General features: G+C 31.8%; 2 protein-coding genes across 2 annotated transcripts in view; both read left to right on the top strand.

Moving 5' to 3' along the window:
* LOC142330727 (aminopeptidase Ey-like) overlaps nt 1-20,034 on the top strand; it is a 122,318-nt gene extending 102,284 nt beyond the window's left edge. Inside the window, exons 14-15 of the mRNA XM_075376173.1 lie at nt 14,871-14,955; nt 19,790-20,034. Of these exons, the coding sequence (XP_075232288.1) occupies nt 14,871-14,955; nt 19,790-19,924 (220 nt within the window). The 3' untranslated portion in view covers nt 19,925-20,034. The remainder of the gene's footprint in view (nt 1-14,870; nt 14,956-19,789) is intronic.
* A 3,526-nt stretch (nt 20,035-23,560) lies between these two features.
* The window catches only part of LOC142329793 (aminopeptidase N-like), a 124,630-nt gene continuing 121,260 nt past the window's right edge, over nt 23,561-26,930 (top strand). The window contains exon 1 of the mRNA XM_075374595.1: nt 23,561-23,714. The gene's annotated coding sequence lies outside the window, so the exon portion shown is untranslated. The remainder of the gene's footprint in view (nt 23,715-26,930) is intronic.

Below are 26,930 nucleotides of genomic sequence, written 5' to 3'. Positions count from 1 at the left end.
AAATAAATTATTACTCTTCTTCTTTTATTCTAGGATTAGGCTTGATACGGGTCTACTTTTCCTCGATCGATCTATGTTTCCTCCTTTCCAAGGCTTCTCTTGACGCTTGCCAATAACATAAAATCCCCTGGCAACGTTACTAGCGCTAAAGTTTGGTGGTCGGGCTACCTTCAAACTTAGAGGTTTTTAACTAGGTTCTTCCGTTCCCTCTACTTCTGGAAATTTTTTCCTCTTCCGCCATTGAAACCTTTGATCAATTTTTACAAATAAACCCTAGGCAAGTACCCTACAACTGGGTGCTACCATGTGGAGCCAAATGGATTCAGGTTTTTTAAAGAGGTGATGACTACCCCTCCTTCATGCTTCTCCTTCTGTTGGATAAACGGGACCGGGATTGCAGCGGCGTTATAAGTATTATTAACGTATAAAATTTATATTCAAAATTTTTAAGTTGATCCACAAAAGGGTCTCACATGGGTTTAAGGATGATTTTATTCTATACATAAATATTAATTTTTTTATATCTGTAAACGGTTACGAAATCTCAATTTTCTAACTTGTTGCTTTAAAAATGAATCAATAATTCCGAGATTTTTCAGACAGATTGTATGCAAATTGCCGGATTTCTTTATATTTTTAATTTTTATCTATGTTATTTAATGAAAATAAATACAAATAAAAACCAATTTGTCTTGTGTAAAAGCCAAATAAAATAAAAAATTCCGCGACAATATTCGCCCATGTAAAATTAAATTCGCGACTGGTGAAACCGTGAAGTGACTGTGTAAATGTATCACTATATATACACGGCCTTTTTTCAAATAAATTGGCTAGAAATCCGATCACTTGATTTATTTGATTATCTTTGTAACGCTAATAGTCACAATACAATTTAGTAGTGTCTGAACACGATAATTCATGGGGACCGATGCCAAACTTATTAGATCGTAACTGACAGGTCACGCATGCACGCTTGCTGTGATTTGACTGAATATATATACACTAGTATTAGGTCGGGACTGTCGGTTCTCGCTTGTATAACACCGTTTAGTGGAAGCCTACCTTAAAAACGTTTGGAATTTAATTTTATTATTATTTTTTTTGCTTTTCGGTTGTAAATCCTTTTATATGAAATAGGAAGATTTCTAAATCCTTTGATTACTAGTTGAAATTTATTCTTAGATATATATTTTCTTCAGTTTTATGTGTTTTTACTTCTTTATTTTAAAATAGATAATTTAGAATGTAGGGTAGAGCAAACTAAATTATCATACTTAAAGAATTTTATAATTTCAGAACTCGTTTTGGGCTGTTACGAAAAATCTTGGCCACCAAATATCTGGTGAATAGACAGTCACAAAAACTTCTTTAAATATAGTATAATATATTTTGGAGTAGTTTTTTTTTAAAGTGAAAATTTTGATTCTACCCATTGTGCCATATAAATTTCTACATTAAAATTATAGTTATGTATGAGAATGACTCACTCCGTTTTGTATTTTAGATTATAATAAATTCTGGCTCTTAACACAATTTTATATATATATATATATATATATATATATATATAAAACTTTCCCATCTAAAGTAATTTATCTATATATATAAAAAGTAATTAACTATCTATCTATTTTTAAATATATAGCGCTACTGCAGAGTTACAGCTCTAGAATGGAAAGTATTGTAATCGGTCCAATTTGGGCATATGCGGTTTTCACCGGATCTTGACGTTTTGACACCTAAGGAACCCAAAAAAACCGGATGGAAATCTTCCAGACGTTCGTATGTTCGCTTATATGTTTGGTGTTACCCTCTAAATCACCTTATATCTCCAGAACTACTGAACCGATTTTTGAGCAAACTTGATGAGATTACTTCTATATATGGGGCATTGATGCCATTAAATTTTCATCTGAAAAGGTCAAGGGATAAGACTGTAGAGCAAGGTCACCATCAGTGTCTCGAGATTTCGCTTAAGATCATATTTTTCTTAGGCACATTTGTTAATTATTTTCAAAACAAAATTGTAAAATCGCACCCCCAACTCAAAAATGCTATTGTAGTTGACTGCTATGATGTGACTTCAAAGGTGAGCGGAAGAATCAAGTAAATGAACAATATTTAAAGAGTAAAAAAGCAACTCGGTCTGGCTGGGTCTTGAATTCGATCGCCCGGTTGACTCGGTAGTACGTGGTGTGTAAAGCCTTGAGGCTACACTAATCTGCCGACCGTGCAAGCGAAATTTGTTCTATATGTGGTGAAATTACATTAGTTTAGTCAGTGCCGACCGTCGCCGCTAGTACCGTCACACCTGCGCGAATTAAATGTGATATGCGCGCGCTGTTTAGTTAGAATCATTGAATTAAATAAACGAAAAAATATTACATTTAAATAAAATGATAAATATTTTAAATTAAGCTGTGTGTGTGTGTATGTGCGCGCGCGTGTGCGTTCGCGTATGTGAGTAAGCTGTGTGTCAGAAACAATCCACAGTTGTAGGACTTTCCCGGAAGGCGGCTTTAGTCGCTTGTTATATATATATATATATGCATATATACAAATATAACCTTTATACTTAGTACATATACACATTACATAGTTCTTGATATAAGGGGTACGTAAATTTGTTGATTTACCCTATCCATCTCATTATCACCAGTGTTGTGACAGGAAAATGTATGTAACGCAGATAGACAAAAGATACTGGACAGTGTTGCTTTCTAAATATGAACTTACTGTACAACCAGTCAGTCCCTAAGGTGAACAAAGTAAATGTCCTTTTTTTAAACTTGAAAATCTCGAGTATTTCAGTGTACTTAGTATGCCGATGTGTGACAACGTAGTTTGGCACAATGAAGAAAGAAAGGTAAACCGCTTCAGTTCTCGCTGTTCTTAATAAGAAGCCAGGTTTGTGATGTTTATTATACTAGTAATGGCTCTGCCAATTTCAAAAGTGTCTATATCAAATTGTCTTCAACTTTTAAAGTTATAGAATCTATATTACACACACAATACCTAATTTCAATTCAGTTATGTACCCGCCAGATAAATAGAAAGACCCAGCAGCAAGAGACTGAAGTCCAGGCTCTGCAATAAATAAGGTAATAAAACATTCCCCGACATCCTTCGTTTCAATAACAGGTAAAACTTTATTGTAATTGATGCTTATTTTTATGTAAATGTTTGCCAACCTCCGTGATGGAGTAGTAGCGTATTTACCCTTGATTTGACAATCATCGGCTATAAATGGACGATTATCCTGGAGTCGTTTGAAAAAGTGACTATATAAAGATATTTTATTGAAATTAAAGAGTGAAATTGCAGTACTTCTAAAAACAGGGAAAACAGCTAAATAATCTTATTTCCTATAGGTTCTGTTGAAATAAATTCAACCTCTCAATAATAAGAAAAGACGGAAAAAAGTTTCCACCATATTAATTTTTTTCGAATTAGTAATTAATAAATTTTTAATATACTAAATTTTAAATATAAAGTTGCTTAAGAAATGATTCTTCAGAGATAATTATTTTTCTTTCGTGCGTGTGGTATAATAAAAAACAAATTGCACGGAGTAGTAAATACAAGAAATCATTTAAAAATTAAATGATCGATGGAAATTATCTAAATAACACTAAATTATTTTGTGTTTTTTTTTACAGTTTTTAGTGATTCCTGTGATTTCTCAAAAATAAATCGACTTCATCGTAAAAATCAAGATCCGGGCATGGAATCAAACTCAGAATCTTTGTTTTATCAATCAATAATTCGTACTAAAAATTATTCCAATACATCTAAAAATATTAAGTACAAGTTTAGATCATTTAATGTTATGAAGTATTACAATTAAAAAAAAAATATTTCTATTTAAAGTAAAAGTTATTTTAAAAACTTCTGATAACGTTTTTGTTGTTGATTGTTTTTTTTTTAATCAAATGTTGTAGTCAAGTCACGGTTGATCCCCCAGTCTCTTTTATTGCAATCTGTTTACCGTTCGTGAATCGTAGGAAATATAAATTAAAAACATGTACATACAGTTTATTTAAAATGAACGCCAATTGGCAACTAGAATTATCTTTGTTTTGGGACAATGACCGGGGAATTTCTCATTGTACGTAACATTTTGATTACGTTTAAATTATTTTATTTATTTATTTATTTTTGAAAAAAAAAACATATTTAAGGTTATAAAACAAGCGTAGGTATTTTTATTTACTAGTTATAAATATATAGTATTATATAAACGATAAGAAAGTTTTTTTTAAATTATAATTATTTTTACACGATTAATGTTTCAAGGTTTTTATAAATCTGTATAAAATATAGGTTAAGTTTATTTTATTTTATGTAATTTCTTCGCTCAGTATTTATATTTCAACAAAAGAAACATTGATCATACTATATATATATATATATATATTGAATTATCTTTTAAAAGGAGTTTTAATAAACAGACAACGGAATCAGGACTTTTGGGGTTTTTTAATTATTATATTTATTACATGGGGATAACATCAATGATGAGGTTTTCTGCAGCAAATTTAAACATGAAATATAAACATTGAAATATAATAAAAAACAATATAAAAAAAACAGAATAAACAAAAATATAATTAATAATTAAAAAACCCACTTATCAACAATTCTTTTATATATGCGTTCAAGCGCTTTCACAAAAAATTCCATCATCAGGAACTATATTTTTTATGTGTTATAATCTTATTAAAACTAAAATTCCTTTGTCATGTACATTTGTTTATGTAACGTAATATTAACATTAATCGTCATGTGTTTAAAATTATGTCGACTTAACTTCCTGTCATTTATAAATGTCTCCACCGTTGTGTAACATAACATTTATGAATGTGAAATTTAGACATTCATAAATGACAGGATGTTAAGTCGACATAATTTTTAACTGTGACGACCACTGTTACATTATATTTCGTTACATAAACAAATTTACATGACAAAGGAGTTTTAGTTTTAATAAGACTGTAACACACAAAAAAAATTAGTTCCTGATGATGGAATTTTATTCTGAAAGCGTTGAACGTATATATAAAAGAATAGTGGGTTTTTTAATTATTAATTATTTAATCATACCAATGGGCCATGTTTGATAAAATTATTATAAACAAAAATATATATGTAAAACAATTATTCTATGAAATCAATAAAACATTCTGCCATTTATCTCCATTATCAGTGTCCCTCCACTTGAAACCGTATCTTTCCAAAAAACGTTTACTTTGTAACATGACGTTAGTGGTCGATTTTTTTATTCTTCGACCTATTTACTTTATATTTAACAAGTCTTCGGCCAATTTATACGCTCCGTTCTCATTATATATGATCAAACCTCTTCGACCGATTGAGTTACAAAGTTTTATATTATATTTCGCTTCAGTACTGTGCGGGGAAAGATACACGTGCTAGTAACCTCTCCCAAAAATATTTCTACCACTTCAGCAGCAAGAATTAACAGCTCTATCTAGTACTGAGGCTGGTAAAAATATCTTCCTAGTCGATTCGGTGATAATCGCTCTGTTTCCTTTTGTTTGCAGCATATCTTCACCACTGAATTAGCAGTGGGGGTTATTGGCAACTTTTACTAGTAATACTCGCATATTGATTATCGTGCGATTTTGCTACATTTTGTCGATTTACTTATAGCCAGTCGTTTAAAATAAGCACACATTCAAACCATGACGGTTGAATTTGTTATAACTTACAGTAAACACGAATATTTTTTGAATATTAAATAAACAGAAGATATTTACTAGATTCTAATATACAAAGCTTAAAAAATAAACTAGTCTTTTGTATATTACCACGAACTTGAAATAAATAAAAAACATTCGCCGCTCTGATGCTGAATTGCTAATAACTTTTAATTTTGTTTCTGTATGTATTTCATGACACATTGGAGTATCAGTGCGTTTAATTTTGTCAATTATTACTTCCTTGAACGAAGTAAAGTACTGTGATCGCGAAAAATTTAGATTTTCAAATTTCAACGGAAATATCCATTTTTACCATACCTGAATCCATTTTGACTAGTTTCGGCGTGACGTCTGTACGTACGTATGTATCTCGCATAACTTAAAAACGATTAGCCGTAGGATGGTGAAATTTTGGATTTAGGATTGTTGTAACATTTAGTTGTGGTGCACAACTAAATGCACAACTAAAAAAAGAGGAGGTGTTCCCCTTTTGATTGCAATCGACTGGACCAAAAGTGTCCAAAACAGCCCAAAATCAAAAATAATTGGATTTTTTACTTTTTATTAACTGTATTAATAAGCTCTCACTGAGAGATTTTCAACGATATATCATAAGTGGTACTTATTTTCATTGGCTCAAGAGTTATAGCCAGATAGAATTTTAATTAATGAAATATTTTCAGGTTACAAGGGGAAGACACATCGATTCGAATCCGACTTCATCTGTTTTTTTGTAACTTGTTTTAAAAATTTAAATATATTGATTTATGAATAATTATTAACCTCTGATTATAAAAAAATGTTTACGATAAATAATAATTCAATAATAACAATAAAAAAAATATCAGAAGTTATTAATGAAATAAAATTTTATGTACTTTTCATTAAAAAAAAAAATGTGTATATGTAATTTAATAGGCGTACAAGGAAGTTATGTGGTATGCACAACAGATTTTTTTTAATGATAAGAAAGCAATATAGTCAATAAAAAATTAATATCTTATCCACGTTTTAGTAATTAGCAATCATTATTACCGATTACAGATTATATTAAATATCAGTCTAAGGCATCAGGACGTTCTAAAAGTTACATTATTGCGTTCAAATGAGGTGTAACCCTAATAACCGTTCAGACGTCTTTAGTCTTGTAAATTCATAAACCGATGATTCATGAGATAACGGTGTTAGTTGAATACTAAAAAAATATACAACTGGTGTCACGGATGGAAAATCTAATTAAAAGGATATTGTTTCAGTAAATTCAATTATCGCAACACGTTTGTCGATTTTTTGCATTTTATCTTCATAATATTAATCACGTTCTCCAGTTTGTTGGAACGCAAAGTGTAACCCTACTAAATCCTATTTAAAATACATTTTATTAAAATCTTGTTGGGAATTGAATTTTATAACAATTTATCATAAAATATTTTATAGATGTAGTTACGAACATTATTCTGTTTGTAATAGAATGAACTTCAAAGGTTTAATTATAGAATGACGCGGTTACGAATTCGTATATTACGAGTTCAATAATTAATAGTTTACGTATATTTCTAAATAATGAAGTCTTTCAGTCGTAAAGAAACCGTAAAGCCATCGATAATAATACAGCCTCCTGATGACTTCTCAACGAAAAACAAATTGTTCTTGATCAGAAGAAGAAAACAGACGTCAAGCGAGAAGGCCATGTCCGTTTGCGTGAAATATTGGATGATGGTGCGAAGAAAGTGACTGCTTCGCAGTCTGCTACGGAGGCTCCCAAGCCTCCTGCAACCGAGATGGCCTCTAAACCATAGAGGCCACAACAAAATCACACGGGGGTAAGCTTGTGTCCCCCTGCCTGAAGCGGTAACTGGTGCGGCTCCTGTGTTAGGGGTCTCCCAGGTTCCTGCCTCTCAATCGGAGCCTAAACCAAGTGTCGATGCAACTCCCTTTTTGATTGCAATCTACTTGATCAAAAGTGTCCAAAAAAGAGTTTTTCTTAACTGCAGTAATAAGCCGTCATTGAGAGCTTTTCAATGATATATAATAAGTGGTAATTAATTCATTGGTTCCAGAGTTATAGCCAAATAAAATTGTAGCTAATGAAATATTTTGCTCTTACTAGGGGAAGGTACATCTGTTCGAATCCGACTTCATTTACTTTTTTTTTTTTTTTTTTTTTTTTTTTTTTTTTTTTTTTTTTTTTTTGTAGTGAAACGTACATAAAATTTATTTCACTAATAAATTCTGATTTTTATTCATTTTTTTTTTATTGTTATTGAATTATTATTTATTGTAAAACTTTTTTTACAATCAAAGGTTAATAATTAATTATTAATAAATCATAACAAAATTAAAAAAAAGTTGAAAAAATATTTCACCGGTGCTAAGAATGGGATAAAAAATTTCCACCTTAAAATTAAGAAAAACTTCAGTTTTACTCAATACGACAATGGTTGCATGTGAAAAACGTCTCACATGTTTAGCATACGACAAGCCCCATCTTCTTACAATTCCAACAAGATTTTGGTCATCCCTTGCCGTAAGAGTTGGTTATATGAAAGATTTTTTCAGACAAAAGTTTGAAGTAATGTTTAGATGACTAACAACCATTTTAAATCGATGCTATACTCTGCCTATTAAAGGAGATATGATTTTTTGTTGTCTTCAAAACCTCATTTTTTCACCCCGTGAGCCAATGGTTGGTGATATCAAAAAACTTTACTTACTTAGTTTCAGGGTGTTATCCATAGAATAATTAAAACTTTAAACGAATTCGAAATTTTACTTAATAAGAAAGTTATAGCAATATTTTGTTTTCTCGAAAAATCCACCCCATTTCCAACCCCATGGTCCGATTTTGGCCGTTAACAAACTCGACCGAGATTTTGTGTGAGGTTTTTTAGGGAATAATTTAAAAGTGATGCGCAAAATTACGGCAGTTATCGTGTCCAAAAGAAAGTGAAATACACAGAGTATTTATAAAATGGTAGGCTGACTATTACTCTGTCGGATTCTACTTGTATAACCAAACAAAAAATATCCTTAGGAAAAATAGCGATTTCACCTTCGTTCTCACCCTGTCCGCCATTTTGTTATTTTTATATAAAAATTTATATCTCAAGTTCGAATAGAGGAATCACATTAATATTTGGTAAGCGTCTTTGTAATAAAGTTGTAAAATTAGCAAAAAAAAATAATCAGGGATTGAGTAGCTTGACAAATTAAAAAATGGCAGCCATGTTAATTTTTCAATTCGTTATATCTCCATAAATATTAGTTTTATCAAAATTTATGATTTTACTAAAATATTAAGCCTTTTATTTTAAACAAAATTACATTTTATTTTTTTAAATTGGTTGACAAATAATCGATTTATGGCAGAAAACTTTTGTAATTTTGTCATAATTATTAGGTTTATTACTGTGAGGAAATTATTGCTTAATTTGATACTAATTTACAATAAATAAAAACAATTAATATTTAATCGAATTGAACGTAAAGTGGTGGGCATGAAAACAAACACTATATATATAGTTTTTTTTTCTTTTTTTCTTTCTGTTTAACCTCCGGGGCCGCAGTTAAGCATTACTGTACAGAGGATGAGATGAACGATTTGTAGCGTGTGTGAAAAATGCCATGCCTGACCGGGATTCGAACCCGGGACCTTTGGGTGAAAGACCGGAGGTCTTAGAAACACTATATATATATAGTGTTTCATTGTAATCATTCCAGGCGATTTTGTCGTAAACTACGCACACCACAAAAGAATTAGTTAAACAAAAGTTACTCATTAGCGAGGGAGAACTCATGGTGACCTTGTATTTCACCCTGACCTTATTTCAAGGTTAACACGATTTTTTTATAAATGGGAAGACCTATTTTTGACTCCACCAATGAAAAGAGGAAAAATTTTACATTGAAATATGTAGTCACACACCTTGGACCTTTTTTGAAGATCATACGGCTAACCATCACAGTTATGAACCATCATTCAAATATAAAAACGGATCATTTTACGCATTTTATATTGTTACTTTTTTGGTCTAGGATAAAGCAAGCGAACCAAAAAAACTTTGGAGACTGTTATTTAAATAAGTTTGTAATCTAATCGATCAGCAACCAGGATTATTATTCTGAATAATTGGATTTGTATTACCTTAATCTGGGGTAAATAACGTAAACCAAGGAATTATTTTCATATGAAACCTGATTTGATGTAAAAAAGAGGAAATTCTTTCTTTTTACACTACTGCCCAAAAAGAAGTATAATGTATTTAAGGTGTATCTATGTATGTTTGTTCCACTGTAACAGCTTAACCGCTAACCTGATCTAGATGTATGATCCCGTGTTGGAATCCTTATTTTACCAGGAGTATCCTACGAAACAACCGTATTTATTCGAGTACCCCCCGCCCCCTTTAAAGCCCCGCACTACAATTTTCCGGACAAAAAATCTAAAAAAAAAAAAAATCGAGTATATACGGGTACTTTAAATTGCAACAGATATGATAAAAATATACGAAAATAAAAAGATAATCAGAAAGTAACGCATTTAACTCGTTCTTTTAAATTACAATATTAATATTACATTAATAATTAATTACCGTAGGTACTAGTTTAGTTCAGAATCAGTAGGCCAGTAAAACGAAAACTAAGTATATGTCGAAAAAGATCATTTCAGTACTCTTTTTAATATGGGATTTTATTTTTAATTAATCACTGTCACTGTCAATGTCTGTAGAAGAGTTACCGGTATTCTCCCCGTCGTTCTGGCAAAGGTGATCGTCTTCACTACCATCAAGTTCATTAGATATTCCGCATTTTTTAAAACTTTTCCTTACTAATTCCGTGGAAATACCTTTTCAAGCATATTTTATCCAAACACATATCTGGTTAAAATCTGAGTTTGATTCTTCTTGCAGGCGTGAGAGAAAAATTTTCATCAGCCATCCATTTACTGTAAAGTTGTTTTAATGCAGATTTGAACAGTTTATTAATGCAGACATTTAGCGGTTGCAATAGAGATGTTAATCCGCTGTAATTATTACTTGGTCTGTGATACTCTGTTTTAAAACGTCTTTCATTTATCAGTCGTATGCCCCTGATAACTATCCATTACTAGCGTACCGGTTTTTTTTTATTAAGTAAATCTCCTGATCGCTTTTGCCATGCACACGTGATACAATTTAAAATTAAGGTTTCGTCCATCCAACCTGATTCCTGTGCTCTGATAATAACTCCATTTACCTGTACGGTAGTTTTTCTTTTAAAAACAATGTACGGAGGTAATTTTGATCCATCAGAAGTAATGAAAAGCATAGCACTACACCTTTGTTTTTCATTACCACCAGTGCGAATCGTAGCTCTTTTTTCACCTTTTTTGTTTACGGTTTTGACAAATGGCACTTCAAAATATACTGGGGTTTGATCGGCGTTTCCTCTTTGAGAAGGTAGCCTTTATCTTTTCTAAGATTTATTATGTATTTGTGAAAATGTAATATTTTTTATTCATAAGCGTCGGGAAGTCGTTGAGAAATTGTCTTTCATCGTCTTATTGACAAATCATTTCGTGCAGAAAATCGTGTTATTCATCCACGGCTTGCTTTAAAATCAACTTTATTCAATGATTTAGCGATTTCACGAGCATATGATTGACATTTCTGTCGTGACAACATAACCGATTTTCCTTTTTTCCATAACAAAGTCATACAATTTTTTTTTATGTCTGTGTATTTTGGTTTTAAGGCACGAAAAGCCTTTTTATTACCAGTGCCTTTCAGCAGAAGTTTTTTCTTCTTACGCCAATCTCGAATGCAGCTTTCATCTACGTCAAATTTTCTTCCTAAATCTTTTACATAGTAATTCATTAGAAAGCATATTTATTAATTACAAACAATGTAATTGAATGTATGTCAGTTGTAAAGTATATTTATGTAAAAATAAAATTTTGTTCTACAACCAATATATTTACAGTCTGCTCCTTAAATGGAACCATAAGGGGTTTTTAACGAACTCCCATAATAAATAATAGTTATCAGTAAGCAGTAAACTTAAAGTTCTTTACAAAAAATATTTCTGCCAACATTTCGTAGTCCTTAAAAAACTAAATATTAATAAAAAAAAATCAATAAATAGTCAAACCAAAAAAAAAGAGAAACAAATAAAGTAAACAAGAATAAAATCATTAGATTTGGCATTATCATTTATCAAACTGTCATTCAGTAGCCAAGTATTGCCATTCGATAGCCCCTAAGTCAAACACATGGAGACGTTCCTACCTTCGGACATCCCTGCTGTTATGAGATTGATTGCTAAATGATTGACGTGATTTTCAAGTCGTTGTTGGCATTTAACACTGCGCTGTCTCATAAGTTCACGAACCATCGGAAGCTCCATGTATTCATAAATGTCATCATTCCGTGTGAGCCATGGTGCCTCTGCAATTGCTCTCGTTCTGGAAGTGTTGTATGATATCTATATTACTGTTACGTACTGTTTCCCACAACTACACGTCATAAGCCTAGATTGTTCGTAGGATAACTTTGTAAATCAGAACTTTATTGGACAACGTGAGGCGTGAGTTTCTCCGTAGCAGCCAGTGCAGTTTCCTATACTACGTGTTCAGTTGTTTTCTTTTGATCCTCGCGTGACACTTCCAGGTCAAACGCCGATCTAAGTGAAGTCGTGGGTATCGCGCACTCACTGTTTGTGGGATCAAGAAAACCATCTATGTACACACCGTGACAGTCACCGTTTCGGTTGGTGGTCCGGTATTATCCCCTCACCCTCCAAAACTGGCATAACCCTTTGAAGTAACAGCTTTTCAAATAATTTAGTTATGACCAGTAAGAGGCTAAAGTTAAAATAAAGTTGTCTTTTTTTTAATACGACTACGTTAAGAAATAACTTATATATATATAAATAAATTATATAGTAGTTGAGATTTGCCAGTTGAAGCATAAATTTTATTAATGAACTCCTCTATCACTGTGTAAGCTGGGTTTGAACTGATTGATTTGAATCAATCGAATGAATTTTACATAAATAATCGAATTAAACTTTTCGTTAAATAAAATAATAATAAATAAATTAAAAAAAATCCTGTTTAATAAAAATGGGCTCCCGTGGGCCGTGCGAGACTATTGATGAGGTGATGCGAGCATTTCGTTAGGCCTAGACCGATCATTACCATCAACTGGTAAAAGGTGGTGCTCCTGGGGCGCTGTTTTGGGAGGTGCAACGGGGTGCTCTTATTATATTTGCAAACAATCGTCCTATTTTCAAAATTCAAACGGGGTATCTGTTAGTAGATTGAAGGCTAACCTTTGCATTCTCGATCTAACGGGTTATTCGAAACGGTTGTTATATCTTCGCAACCAATCTCCTGATTTTCAAAATTCAAACGGGTTATTTGCTAGTATGATACAAAATCACGATGAACTAAACCAAAACAAAAAATTGATATACTCAATACCTTAAAATTTCTATGAAAACTTATGCTGGAATTTCCCTTTGAACTATTTCTTAATAAGATGAAATTAAATAAAATGGTTCATTTATCCATTTATCTTCCAAAAATATTAGAAATTTTACCTGGGTTATGATGTACTGTTGAGATAATAAATCTATATACTTTATATAAGTGGGAAAGTACATATATATATAAAGTATTCTAAATGTATATTATTATAAATTAGATTAGCTTTTATCCTACCTACTAAAGGGCATTTATATGTGGGTCTGTGTGTGTGTGTGTGTGTGTGGGTGTCCGTCCCCCTTAGCATAGCACCGAATGTACCGATCACTAACGGAAAATCCCGATTCATTAGCAGGGAACAGAAAGTATAAAAAAAAGGAAAAGGTAGACCGAGACCCGGCTACTAGGGGGAATCTGGGAACGGCATGGCCGGACTCGGTGTCCGTCCCTGGTGGCTTGAGGCAGGCAAGAGGCAAGACCGAGTCCATGTTACCGTGGCGGTGCCCGGGGACGGAATAGCCCGGTTTGTAGATAAATAAAAGATCCGCCCGCTGGCGAGTATTGCTTGAATGCCGATCTGGCCCAGTGGAGCAAGAGGAAAAACAAAAAGGTGTATACGTCTTATATTATTACATATCGATGTATCGCATATATAACGATATATATATGCGAAATATATATTAATAATATATTTTTTTTATTTATGTAATTGTTTTACTTAATAAAATAATTAAGTATAACCAAAAAGTAGGCATCGGAATGTACCGATCACTAGCGGAAAATCCCGATTCGTTAGTATGAATTTCTAGAGTTAAATTTCTAATTTAACTTTCGCTATATCAATTTTCATCATTCAAAATACAATATTTTTACACAAGAGGTAATCGATTTTAGACACCTAATAATCCCATTCCGAGACGCCGCCAGCCAGGGCAACCCGTCCGGAGAGCCTAGTTGCGGAAGGGGTGCCTACGGCACGCCTCTGCAGCTAGTAAATATACTAATTCATTTTTGACTAGTTCTCCATTTTCCCATTTCGAGAGTAATTATAAAACTTTAATTATCTTTCTTAAAGGGTCCTTAGGAAGATTAAAGAAAAATTTTGTTTAATTAATAATCCTTTATATGATAAAAAAAGGATTCCTTAACTTTAACGTAGTCAGCCTTTGTGGCACGAGAGGTAGCGTCTCGGCCTTTCATCCGGAGGTCCAGGGTTCGAATCCCGGTCAAGCATGGAATTTTTCATACAAGCTACAAATCATTCATCTCATCCTATGAAGCAATACCTAACTGTGGTCCCGGAGGTTAAACAAGAAAAAAAACCTTTAACGTTCAATATTTACCCATGTAAATAACGGATACTTCAGTTTATGTATATTGAAAAATTTAAGTATAATAAATAGGTATTTAAAAGCCGTAAGAGTAACAAGCAAATAAATTTATTTGTTAAAAAAATTTGATAAATATTTTTATAATTGATTAATCACACAAATATTGATTATTATCGTCAAAAGAAAATAGTTGTAACACATGATTGAATAACCTTTGTTTTAGAAAGTGTGATAATTTTGTGGAAGCGTAGTTTTTAATATGTTTTTTATTATTACGTATTATTTAGTAATATTTAAAAATATTAATGTAAAAACGATTTTATATAATAAACTCAAGTTCCACTCAATCAGTTCCAGGAGCGGTCGAAAATACAATTGGCGTAAAGTGTCAGATAATATAACGCCATTAATCAGGAACGAAGAACAACTGTCCAAGGTTAGTTTTTAATGTTATTTTCAAACAATTGTCAAACAATTTTTTAATATTAAATGAAACGGAATTTATTCTTTATAGTGTACCAAATGTTATACATTAAAAAAAAACTTATTTTGCCTTCTGTTTTTTTTTTTTTTCAAGTTCAGACCTATTTCTTTTGTTAAAGCTGGTTTCACGACATTTTCCATACTTTCTATTCTACGCTAATCAGTTTAATTCAGCCTAATTAAATCCTAAATGTTTAATTATTTGCTTTACGAATGTATTTTTCAACCTTTGTCACTTCCTAAAATTTAATACTTTACACTTACTTTCATTTCTACATCGATCAGTCCGGGTGACTGACTTATTGTTTTAACGGTTTACCGTAAACATTTTTTCCCAATTTTCTCTTAAAGCCTCTTTGTTTACAACTTGCCGATCTTTGTTGCGGAGTAATTATCTTTTATCCGGCAGTTCTGGATTCGAGTGCCGGTCGAGGATGGTATTTTTAAATGATACCAAAAATTAATTTACCTTTGCAGTGCGTCAAACAGAATAAACGAAATTTTCTGGGTCTATAGTTAAAAATGGATTTATGTTAATTATTATTGTAAATAATATTGGGGAATATGCTAACTTTTGATTGACTTTCTCTTCTTCAATACATTTATTCGTTGTTCCGACGGAACAAATTGCAGATATTAATTTTCAGTATTCTTTGTTATAATACCACATTTCAAAATGTACCTTTTATTCTTTTTGCCTTTTTGATTTTCACAACGTTATTTCACTGGTGTAAAGCACAAAACTACGTTTATTCTTTTTTTACACAAAGTAAGCGTATACTATGTTATATATACTTGTATTATATTTTTAATAAATTATCGTTTATATTAAAATACACATTATTTACATAATATATTTCACGAAGTAATTATTTTTGAATGATAGAAAAAAGTAATAGAATTTGTAGAAAGTGTTCGTTTCTGTATTTCGGTTTTTGGTATTTTGATTCGAAGAACATTTTTTCGCTATATTAGAACAGCTGAACCTGCTTAAATATGAACACTGCCCGAAGGGAGATTCAGGAGGAATTCTTCATTCCTGCACTTCTTCCGCCATCTTTGTTCGGATGATCTTAACCGACTATCTGGACATCGCGTGCCATGCTTGTACGGTCCGCAGCATAATCCCGCAGCATATTCTGAAGGAAGTAATCGCATACTCGTATGAATACCGTGTGCTCTGCCTTACCGTCCTCCCAGCAATAATCACATTCCACGGATGGTCTCAGCGTCCGCACGCACAGGTGTGCCCGAAAAATATCCGTGACCGCTAAGGAGCTGGATCAATTCGTATCTCAGTTCTCCTTGTTTTCGGTGCAGCCATCTCTGAAGGTCAGGGATCAGTCTATAGGTCCAGCTGTCTCTTGTTGACTGATCCCATCACTCCTGCCACCTGCGGGCAAGCGATGTTTCCGCATTCCACTCAACCTGCTCTCCTGTATATCTCCTCCTTCTTCCGAACCAGGGGATTTAGGGAAATTCAAAGAATCTAGATCATTAATTCTGAAATATTTTCGCCCACCGCCCACATTGAGAATCAAATGTTTTCTAGCACCCCTCAACATTTTTGAAGTTACGATCTGTTAAAAATAAAAACAGCAATTGCAATTATTATTTCTAAACGTAGCCTATCCTATTTCTGAGTTGATACTTACATTTTAAATGAGAGCAATTAAACCATATATTTAATCATATTTGGAAGTATCTTTATTAAAATTACTTCAAAAAAAGGGTTTTGATCTAGCTTTAATGACAAATTGTGTGGTCTTTAATGTAGCTTTTCAGTTTTTGGGTTTTGTTCCTTTTTTTCCGAGGTATTGAAATCTTTAATGATTGAGAGTGTAACATGATTTTGGGTTAAGCTGAGAGCGGGTAATACATGTTGCAGTCTTCATCTTTAAAGATTTCAGTACTCCAGCACAAAATGAACAAAAGCCAAAAACTGCAACGCTACATTAATAACCTCACAATCTATCATCATTAAATTTTTTTTTTTCTTGAAGTAGTGTCGGACTCTCTAATAGGTTCCATAAGCTGTTACAGAAAATGCGTATGTATTCCTGCGCACTACCGACTAAACCTCCACCCCTGGCGATCTCACCTCCTGGGAAACCACTAATGAAGCATTACTTCAGGAGGGGGGTAAGCGCCCATACACACATTCAGTCACCACAACCAAACATCATCCATACCAGACCATAAACACACACACACTGCACACCACAAATACCTAAAGGAGAAAAACATCCAGAAAAATAGCACACCTAACAGGTGCTAAGAGTCATCATTAAAGTTAGATCAGATAGATCAAAACCCTTTAATTTCCATATTTGTATGTGCTAATACGTTACTTAGATCGGGAGATATGCAGCATTAAGGAAAAAGTGGCCTTTTCTCTTCAAAGTGAAACATTTTGGTTCAGAAAAATCGTAGAGAGACTTAAAAAAAAGGAATTAAGCTAAAGTCTCAAGTTTTTAAACGATTTTAATGCTGTTTACTGAAACAATTTTTAAAACCTTTCTTCTCACTGATTTTTTTTAATTTGATGATTTTTGAAATTTGAAGTATACTGTCAAAACGTGGAGTATTCAAGCTTTAATATTTTTTTATTCGTCACTGAGCCTCTTATTGCAAATTCAAAGTAGTTTGAATACAAATTTTTTTTTTTATTATAAAATATAGGTGTCCCTTTAATTTTTTGTACTAGTGTAGTAGGTATTTAATTTTAGTTTCAAATATCAGGAAAACATAATTTTTCCCTTTTCTTTTAATCAGTCATTGTATTCCTAGACCGCCTGAACGCCCCCAATTTTTTTGGGCCTTCTATCACCCTCATCCCTGAAGGCCTCCAGCGATCACAAGGGAGCGTTATCGCCCAGTTTAAGAACGAATGTTTTAGATATACAATTTGGAACATTTCAATAAAAATTAATCGAGTTGCAATGAGTTTTCTAGTATTTTTTTATATCTTTTCTTCAGGATTATAAAAAAAGATTGTACTCAAAAATTATTTGAAAAATCATTACTACAGCGTATCGGTATGATTTCTTTTTGGTAATGGGTGATTGAACAGAAATTGTTTAGGGGACGTTGTGGGTTCATGAGTTAGTTGTGTAAGTGGTCATTTTGGTTAGTTACGTAATTTTGTTTTATATATAAAAAAAAATTAAATAAAACAATGTTATATAGTAGATATAAGGATACAGAGACCTTAATTATCCTGACAGCTTTCTCTTCAATTAATGAATGGACAAGAGCTATTATCCCAATACCTATATTTTTGAATCAAAAACTTTGTTCCAGTTGAAACTGAATTTTCCACAACTCTAATATTGAAAAGAATGTTACTATAGTGAATTGAACATCAGCTAATTCAAATTGTTTGTAACTTATTTTTCAATATTTCTACAAGATGAAATTATTGTTCCAATACCGCGAAAATGTTTTATTTGTGGTGATTTGGTAATAGATTCTTATTCGCACTGTGACGAATGAGTAATTAGCATTAATTGGCTGAATTAATCAAAAGCCTAATATATGTCAGTAACTTTAACAGTCGCTGATATTGTAATATGAGTTGGCAAGTGCCCGATGTTTTTTTGTGTAGTACATTTATCCAATATCACCTTTCCTTTCCTTTCCTTTTTTTCCTGTTTAGCCTCCGGTAACTAACGTTTAGATAATACTTCAGAGGATGAATGAGGATGATATGTATGAGTGTGAATGAAGTGTAGTCTTGTACATTCTCAGTTCGACCACACCTGAGATGTGTGGTTAATTGAAACCCAACCACCAAAGAACACCGGTATCCACGATCTAGTATCCAATATCACCTGGATCTTGTTATAATTTTTTGGTTAAGGGTCAACTATCTTTATAGCTGACTACTTAGATACGCCCTAAATCCCCCATGGCCCGCCATCAGCTGAGTAAGATTAAAATCCAGCGAGCCATGGGTTTTCCCGGACCATCTCCCAACATTGCGTACCATTCTGTAGATCCATCGGCTCTTCGCACAGCAGTCCCATCTTTCCTGCCAATTCCTTAACATTTCCTCAGTAATTGCCGCATTCACTTCTTTCATAGCACCGTATCCTCTTTCTATGCATAATCACGAAGTCAATCGGGAAATGACCTCCACGGCCTCCAAGGAGACAGTCCTGTGCCTACATTAAAGGCTGATGATTTTTGAGAAGATACTTTTACAAAATCCGATGTGTATTTTACTTCATTTTTCTTCTTCTTTTTTTTGACTACAGTATTTACAATAAATATAAAAAATATTAATATTTAAAAAGTAGTAATAAAAAGAAACACCCGCCAGGCGGTACTGCGATTTAGGGCGAAGTCTTGATTCTTTTCCCAGTAGCTGTATTTGCTGCCATCTTAAAGGAAAAATTTGCCATTTGAAACAGAAAATGTAAACTCATTACTCAAACGTAGTTCCCTGTAATATTAAGAAACCTAAATTAAATTAGATTAGTGGTCGTCGAATTTGTCCAACATTACTGAATAGTAATGTTTAGTAACCTTATCTAATAGGGGCGATTCGAATTATGCCTATGGTGAGAAGTTACGATTAAAGGGGAAAGCTCTCCGACCACCACCATGATTTTACAAATCTAGACGCTTGTTGAAGATGTTTGTCAAAGTACAATGTATAATATATAAATGTATAATTGGTATCCGGTTATCAAAGTGAATATTTATTTATTTACAAATTGTATAATTTATTTTTTAATTTCATTATTTGTATCTATTTATGTTTTTTATATAATTTTAATTAGTTTCAGAGATTTTTAATGACTAGCGGCTCAAAAAATATCCGTTTGCAGTCGAATTACATGATAAATTCGGCAAAATGGGCTATGCAGTGGAGATTGAATAATACAAAAATATTTAAGGAAGAATGGTTACTGTAGGTATTACTTATCGATTGTGTTAAAATCGATTTATTTAATTAATTTTTTGAAGAAAAAACAAAGTAAATACGAATGACATTTACGGATATAAAAGTAATTTATGCTTGAAGTTGAGCAATTCTGTATCTTTAATACTACTGTGTTATTATTATATCTTTCTGTACCTTTAATTACTACTACTAATGAATTTGTATTGATAACTTAGATATAATGATAATTGACTTAAATTAAATATAGTGATGTTTAACTTAAATGTAATGGTAATACAATTTATAGGTAAAGTGGGTGTTTCCTTAGTTTAAGTAATTAATTTATTTATTAAACTATAAAATAAATAAAAACAAATATTTTTATTCTGTTATAAAACGCGCGCACGCATGTGTAATATGGTTTTATTTTATAACTATTGTTAAAAAATAATAAAATTTTTTATATTAGATAAAAAATTAAGTTACTTTTTTATGAGCTCCAACCTTGGCCTTTTTAGTCGTTAAACTTCGAATGGGATTTACGATTTAACTCGATTACTTGAGTTTTGAAAACAATTTTTAATTCCATGGGAATTACTTTAATAATAACTTATTATAGTACTCAGTAATCCAAATATCACAGAAATTTAATCCGTTCACTGAAATATTAAATTATCTGGATGTAACAGGATATACGGTAAACATAATGAGAGCACTGATTTTTAACTTTCAGTACAAGTAATCTCCTCTTGAGATTTCCAATGAGATTCTTGCTGAATTAAAGTTCTATCGTATGCTTTCACACGTTACAAATGTCTGAAGTTGAGTAAACATTTTCCTTAAAAAATCTTAATTCTGATTTCGAACGATTGTGTTTGCGTGGGTTGTTCTTAGAGTAGTTGGAGAAAAAGCAATTTCCTATTAATACATTTGAACTTGTCAAAACAAAATTGTTGATCAATAATGTGTGCTTCTTTGATTTTGGGCAACACCATAGTAAAATCAAAAATATTTCGAGGTATTATAGAGGAATGGATAGATAGAACTATTTCAAAAAGCCTGGATTTGTTTCTCTTCGGGTTGGTTTTTGTCCGCAGTCTATACAAAAGTTGATAGTTTCTTTATTACTATTGATGCCACAGAAGTAGTTCGTGGCAGAGGAGACCTGGTGTTCAACTTGTATTAGCTCGGTGACCAAAACATTTTTTTTCACCTCATCTTCTCTACATTCCCGTCTAAAGAAGATAGCAGCTACCAGTTTTAAATGTAATAATTTTATGAAAAATTATTACCCCTTACGTATTTCCCCCTGGTGTCAAGGATACTTCCTGGAAGCAATTTCTTAAAAATCAGAAAACATATTTGGCTCTATCTTCGTCAAACAAAACACAAAATAGATAATCCAACTGGCAAAAGATCGTGTATTAAAAAAAACCTCACCTCTCTCGGTCCCGTCCGTTCTTCTTTTTGAAGAAATTAGAACAAATTCCTGTTGTATGTATACTGATTTTCAACTTCCCGTTACGTTTATTTACAGAATTTTTTAAATTATAATATTTTTGAGAGGTCGGTATCCCGAATCTATGGAGTGTCAAATGGCTATTTTTACCCAGTTTTGGTGTCTCAGTAAGTATGAATAGCCCAACAATACCGGAAAGTTCTATCCAGTCCCTGTGCCAAAAAAAAGAGAAAACTGAACTTATAGATTTATAAAATGCGTGTCAACTAACATATATTTTAATGAGTAGAATTATATACATATATATATGTATGTATGTTATATACAAGTGTAGAACAGAATATCTGGCTAAGCGAAAAAACAAGAAAATACTTGTAATTCTAATGGCGGCTCGTAGCTAAAACTAGTGGAGATACTGCTCCAGAAATTTTTTTCTTGGCCTTTTTCTGTAAAATAAAAGAACCAAAAGAAAATGAATCAAATAAAATAGCTGGGAGCAGGATAATAATCTAATTCTACACTTATTACATTCAAGAATATGGTTAACGGTTTTTACGCACATTGTGCTTAAATTCGGTTTAACCGAATAAATAATAAAATATCACTACAGATAATATTCTATAATATTATTTGATAATATCTTAATAAAATGTCCGCTTAAAAATACTATAGTTTAATGGTGCTTAATTTAAATTTCTATGTACACAGAAACAAACACATAATTACATTTACTAATTACCTTCTATTTCGCCCTTTCTGCGTGTTTTTGGACAGATTTGGCAATCAAAGAGCCCTTTCTTTCCTCCATCTTCTGATAACCACTGAAAAAACAACTGAAACGCTTTCATATTCCTTCCACCGACTAAACTAGAAAAGGGAACGAACAAGGAACATTCCGTACACACGCAGAGTAAAAAAAAACTACCTTCCACCAGCACGTCAGGGTCGGAACTGCTGGAACGACAGTACTCTCTCACCCTGGCAGCCTTGCGTGCAGCTTCCTATTTGCGCAAGCGCGCAACAGCCAAACACCACGTCGCTGGAACTGTGAAGCGCACATTTCCATAAAAAGATATTTGTATTTTTCATAAACTGGGGGATGGCTACTGACATTAAGCTTAAGGATTATATATTGTACAAGTATAAAGAAAGAAGGATTCATTATATTAAATGATATCGATATGAAGTGGAAATAGGGGGTGCTGTAGTTCCACAGTGCCTATACGCGAGCCGTCACTGCGTAAATCATTCCTTTATTTTCCTTATAAGTGTAGCGTAGAATGTTTATTTTTTCTGACTTTATTTTTGGGAGTAATATATGTGTACAGTTATGCATATATACACATAAATGTGCATATAAATTTCATAATCCGATGCAATAGTTGTTCTCGTAATTAATTATTTATTTCATTTCATTTCTGTTCATTACTTCTTACATCATCATAAACAGTCATGAGTCGATAGAAATTAATCAATATTACCTTAAGTCATTTGGTAGTAAGATGGTCGGATAAAAAATTAATTTTTATTACAAAACATTTAGCTTTCAATTATTTAGCTTTTATAAATAAGACACTAAAAATATAAATTTTTTTAAAGTTAAAAATTTTAAACAAAATTCTTATAATAATTGTCATTCTTCCGTTTGTCTTGGAAAAAAGAATTATAAAGATAATTATTACAACAAAGGAAGAACGATTTGTAAAATATGTAACAATATGATTATGACAAACAAGATTTATATAATACAGTTGTCTGAAGATATATATACAAATATACTTACCTGTATCATTATTTTTATAAAATGTTTTACAATGAGAGAGAGATTGAGACAATGAATAAGTAAAAGGTTTTAAGAAAATAAACAAACATCTTCAGAGAATAATAATGCATATAGTCGAATTACAAGGTCACTATTTCTTAAGTTTACATTTGGTAATTGCAGCTTTGCAGAGACGGATAGACATAAAGACAAATTTTCTTTGAAATTGTTTCTTCCATTTTTTCCTTCTCTTTATTATCAAAAAAAAAGGGAGGGAGGTAAAAACCTAACGATCTGTTTACATTGAGATGAAAAAGATATGGGGGTTGAGAAAATGTAAAAAGTATAGAATGATAAAAAAAAGTGGGGAGAGAAATTGGAAATGTGTTGTTTGTATGTGTGTGTATATCTAAGAGGAAGAAGAGTGGAAAGCTCGCTTGTTTATGGTGTACTTCTCTTACACGATTGTTGTTCAAATCAGTCTGTCGGCAACTACCGTCGTGTGCAGCCAGTCTCCTTCTTTTAGCATTTGGTGTTATATCGTTACTCCTTGTACGTATTAAAGAATACGTCTGATTTTACATCTACTCTTTTTTTACGGTTGGTTTTTTCTTCATTTTATTAAATTATTTTTGACATCTAAACTGTAAGTTTAAAATTAATTATAGTTATATTTTATTTTAAATTATTCATTTCGTAAATTTAAACATCGTATTTTTTAAATTAAGCAATTAATAAAAAAAAGATATTTAAATTTACGAAAGATTGAAATTTGATTATATAAAAAATAATCGTTCCTAAATTGTATAATACGAATATCGTAAGTATTAATTAATGAAATTATTCATGATATACTACATTGTTATCGGTTTCTATTCAATCAAATTAAGATAAGATCGCTTTTATATATTTTTTTCTGTTTACATTATCGTATTTTTATTTACTTTATATAGGGCCTTCTTGATTCCTTTTATATATTATATAACAAATTGAAATACCCTGTACAACTTCGGGTATTAGATAATATTTAATATTATACAGAAGGCAACTCTCATACAAAAATTCGAGAAAAAAATTTTTCTTATGAAAATGTTTACTTTCTCTGTTGCAGAAGCGGTAGCTCTATCGCAACCGCAGCAGCATAAATATGGTTGTAAAAGTAAAGTACAGCGATCGGTCAAAATTTTGAATATCGGGATTTTTGTAAACGTCGACTTTTCAAGTTCTCCGTATTTAAAAAAAATACAAAAAAGTTATAGACATTTTTGCAAGATGTACGTACTTTTATTGGCCCGTATTTTAATTAATACCTCTCTTGACTGGCTCAACATCTTCGAAAATATTTTTAAAAATTTCTATATTTAAGGTATAAATAGATGGAAATTAAATTTTATTACAAAATTTAAAAAAAGGGATTAGTAATTATTCCTATTTTTATTTTTATATTTTTATAAAAGTAAGTTTAGTCGTAGAAAAATGAGCTTTAATAAAATGAAAGTATTAAATAATTTAAAATTACACAGTTTTAAGTCATTTGGATTTAGAGTTGGGATATATATAACATTATTTCTAAAATAATTGTATCTCGAAAACAAGTTGATCGAAAAAGTTAAAAATTTGATACAAATATGGAGTTTTTGAATATATATATATATATTAGCCCCACTCGGGACTCCACCCACTGAACCTCTATGGCTCAGGTCGGCGAAGGCGAGCACCGAGGTCGATCCAAGAGCTTCCCAGGCCGCAGATCTCGCTTCGCTCGCCATTCCCGTCTAGTGAGGACCGTCTAGTTTTCGTTACTCACATGGTTTGAGAATAATACTGATAAATAACAAAGTATTCAGGCTTTAAAGAAATTTGAAAAAGAAACTACGAGCAAATTACAAAAGACAGAATAGTAGTAATTATGGAAATTAAAGTTTACAGTGCTTTGACGAGGAAAACCTCACAATTTATTTTTGTTGCCATTTTTAAAGAATTATATTCAGATCGGCCCAGCGGCTCTTCGGTTTTAAGTAAAAATCTGTACAGATAATCACATGCGCACGGACCATTATAATCTATATATAAAAGTATAAGTTCATTCTTTTTAAATCCATACAAAAGAATGTACATTCCATACGTTGTAGATTAACTTTATAATTCTAATCATAGTTCATTAATCATTCATTATAAATATAATCAAAATGAGAGAGGGCTTAGTAAAACAGAAGTGAATATATTTTTTTGTTTCTCTACTTTAGACTGATTATGCTTGTGTTGTTTTAAAGAAGACATGGTTGCAGGAAAATATTTTTAGTAATGAGGTTTTTGATAATAGGTATTATGCATTTAGATGAAAAAGATTAATCTAGGACGAAGGGATATTGATAGCATTTATTGCAAAATGTTAAAGTACTTAGTATAGTTTAGATCTGCTTCTATTTATGAATTATTAAAAGTAAAATAAACTCTGGCCACAACCCTGGTTTCTACCGCATTGTTGTATACATATCTTTAACTGCAACCTTAGATTATAAGAAATTATTTAAAATTTTTGATGATGATATTTGTGTTGATTCTTCTAACAGATTAGTTTTGGTTGATTTTAATTAAACATTATTTTTTTTTTATATCACTATTCATTTATTTACAACCGGTTCCAAGAAGGAACCATAAGTAAATAGAATTACAATAGGCGCTTGATGAGGAGTTTCCAATGAATTCCCTCAATAAAACTAACATACATAAGAAAATAATTCAAATGTGATATAAATATAGCACAGTATATAAATGCGCAAAACAATAGTTCATTTGTATAAATGCACTTGCACACATTTACTTAATAAAACGTACAAAAACGCGTGAAACAAATAATATTACAAGAAAAGGAAAAGAAAAACAATACAGTAAAAATAATTTGCTTATGAAACGAATTTAGGCTCTTTACCAGGCATAGAGAAGATGCTAATCACAAAATTAATGTCGTCCCAAATCAAGAGTCGCTCAGACTCCTGGTCCAGCTCATGAAGGCGTTTGAGTCACCGGACTTCCTCACAGTAATCTAGGAGATTCAACGCTAGATAGTTCACACAAGTGAAGTTAAATTAAATGCAAGTTAATTTAAATTAAGTTAACACTTTTAATTTTTCTTTGGGATCCAACAAAGTTATGTTTACATAATTTTTGTACTAAATTTAAAATTAAATTTAATAAAATAAAATAAAATTAATTAATTAAATTAAATTTTTAAAATTAAAATTAAATGAACGTTGTCATTCCGTTTCGAATGACATCGATAGATTACTTGATGTAATACTAAGTAAATCTGTAAAAATAAAATGTGAATTATTTCCTGAAGATTATTATCGTTCTGCTGTTATAGTTGAATTCAACTTAACGAATTCACCTACAAAAATTGAAGTAATTTTTTAATCTGTGTATTTTAAAAAGGATTAAAATATGAATCATGTTAGCCGATGTTTAATTCTTCACATTTCAAAAAAAAAAAACATCCTTTATTTTTTTTAAAACTCTTTTTACATGACTGACCACGCTGGTGGGGGTGGCCGCGCTGCCGGGGTATGGTAGCCCGCGCGACCGGGGACGTAGCTTCGTTCCGTAGTTGGCGGTCTGATCGTGATTTGTTAATGCCACGCGAGACTTCATAATGGGATCAGGTGGGGGTATGGGGTTTGTCCCCGGCTCCTGCGGGGACCGGAATGAAGTTACGTTCCACTTATTAGGTGACCTAAATTGGTCGACTTATTTGGGTGTAGGTCTGAATTTCTATGTTGCGTAAGACATACTTTTGATTGGTATGAGTGTATCACT

This window comes from Lycorma delicatula, chromosome 9 (assembly GCF_047948215.1).
Source record: "Lycorma delicatula isolate Av1 chromosome 9, ASM4794821v1, whole genome shotgun sequence".
NCBI classification, from domain to species: domain Eukaryota; kingdom Metazoa; phylum Arthropoda; class Insecta; order Hemiptera; family Fulgoridae; genus Lycorma; species Lycorma delicatula.
Note: the sequence above shows the minus strand (reverse complement) of the source record. Positions and strands in the feature narration are given on the sequence as shown.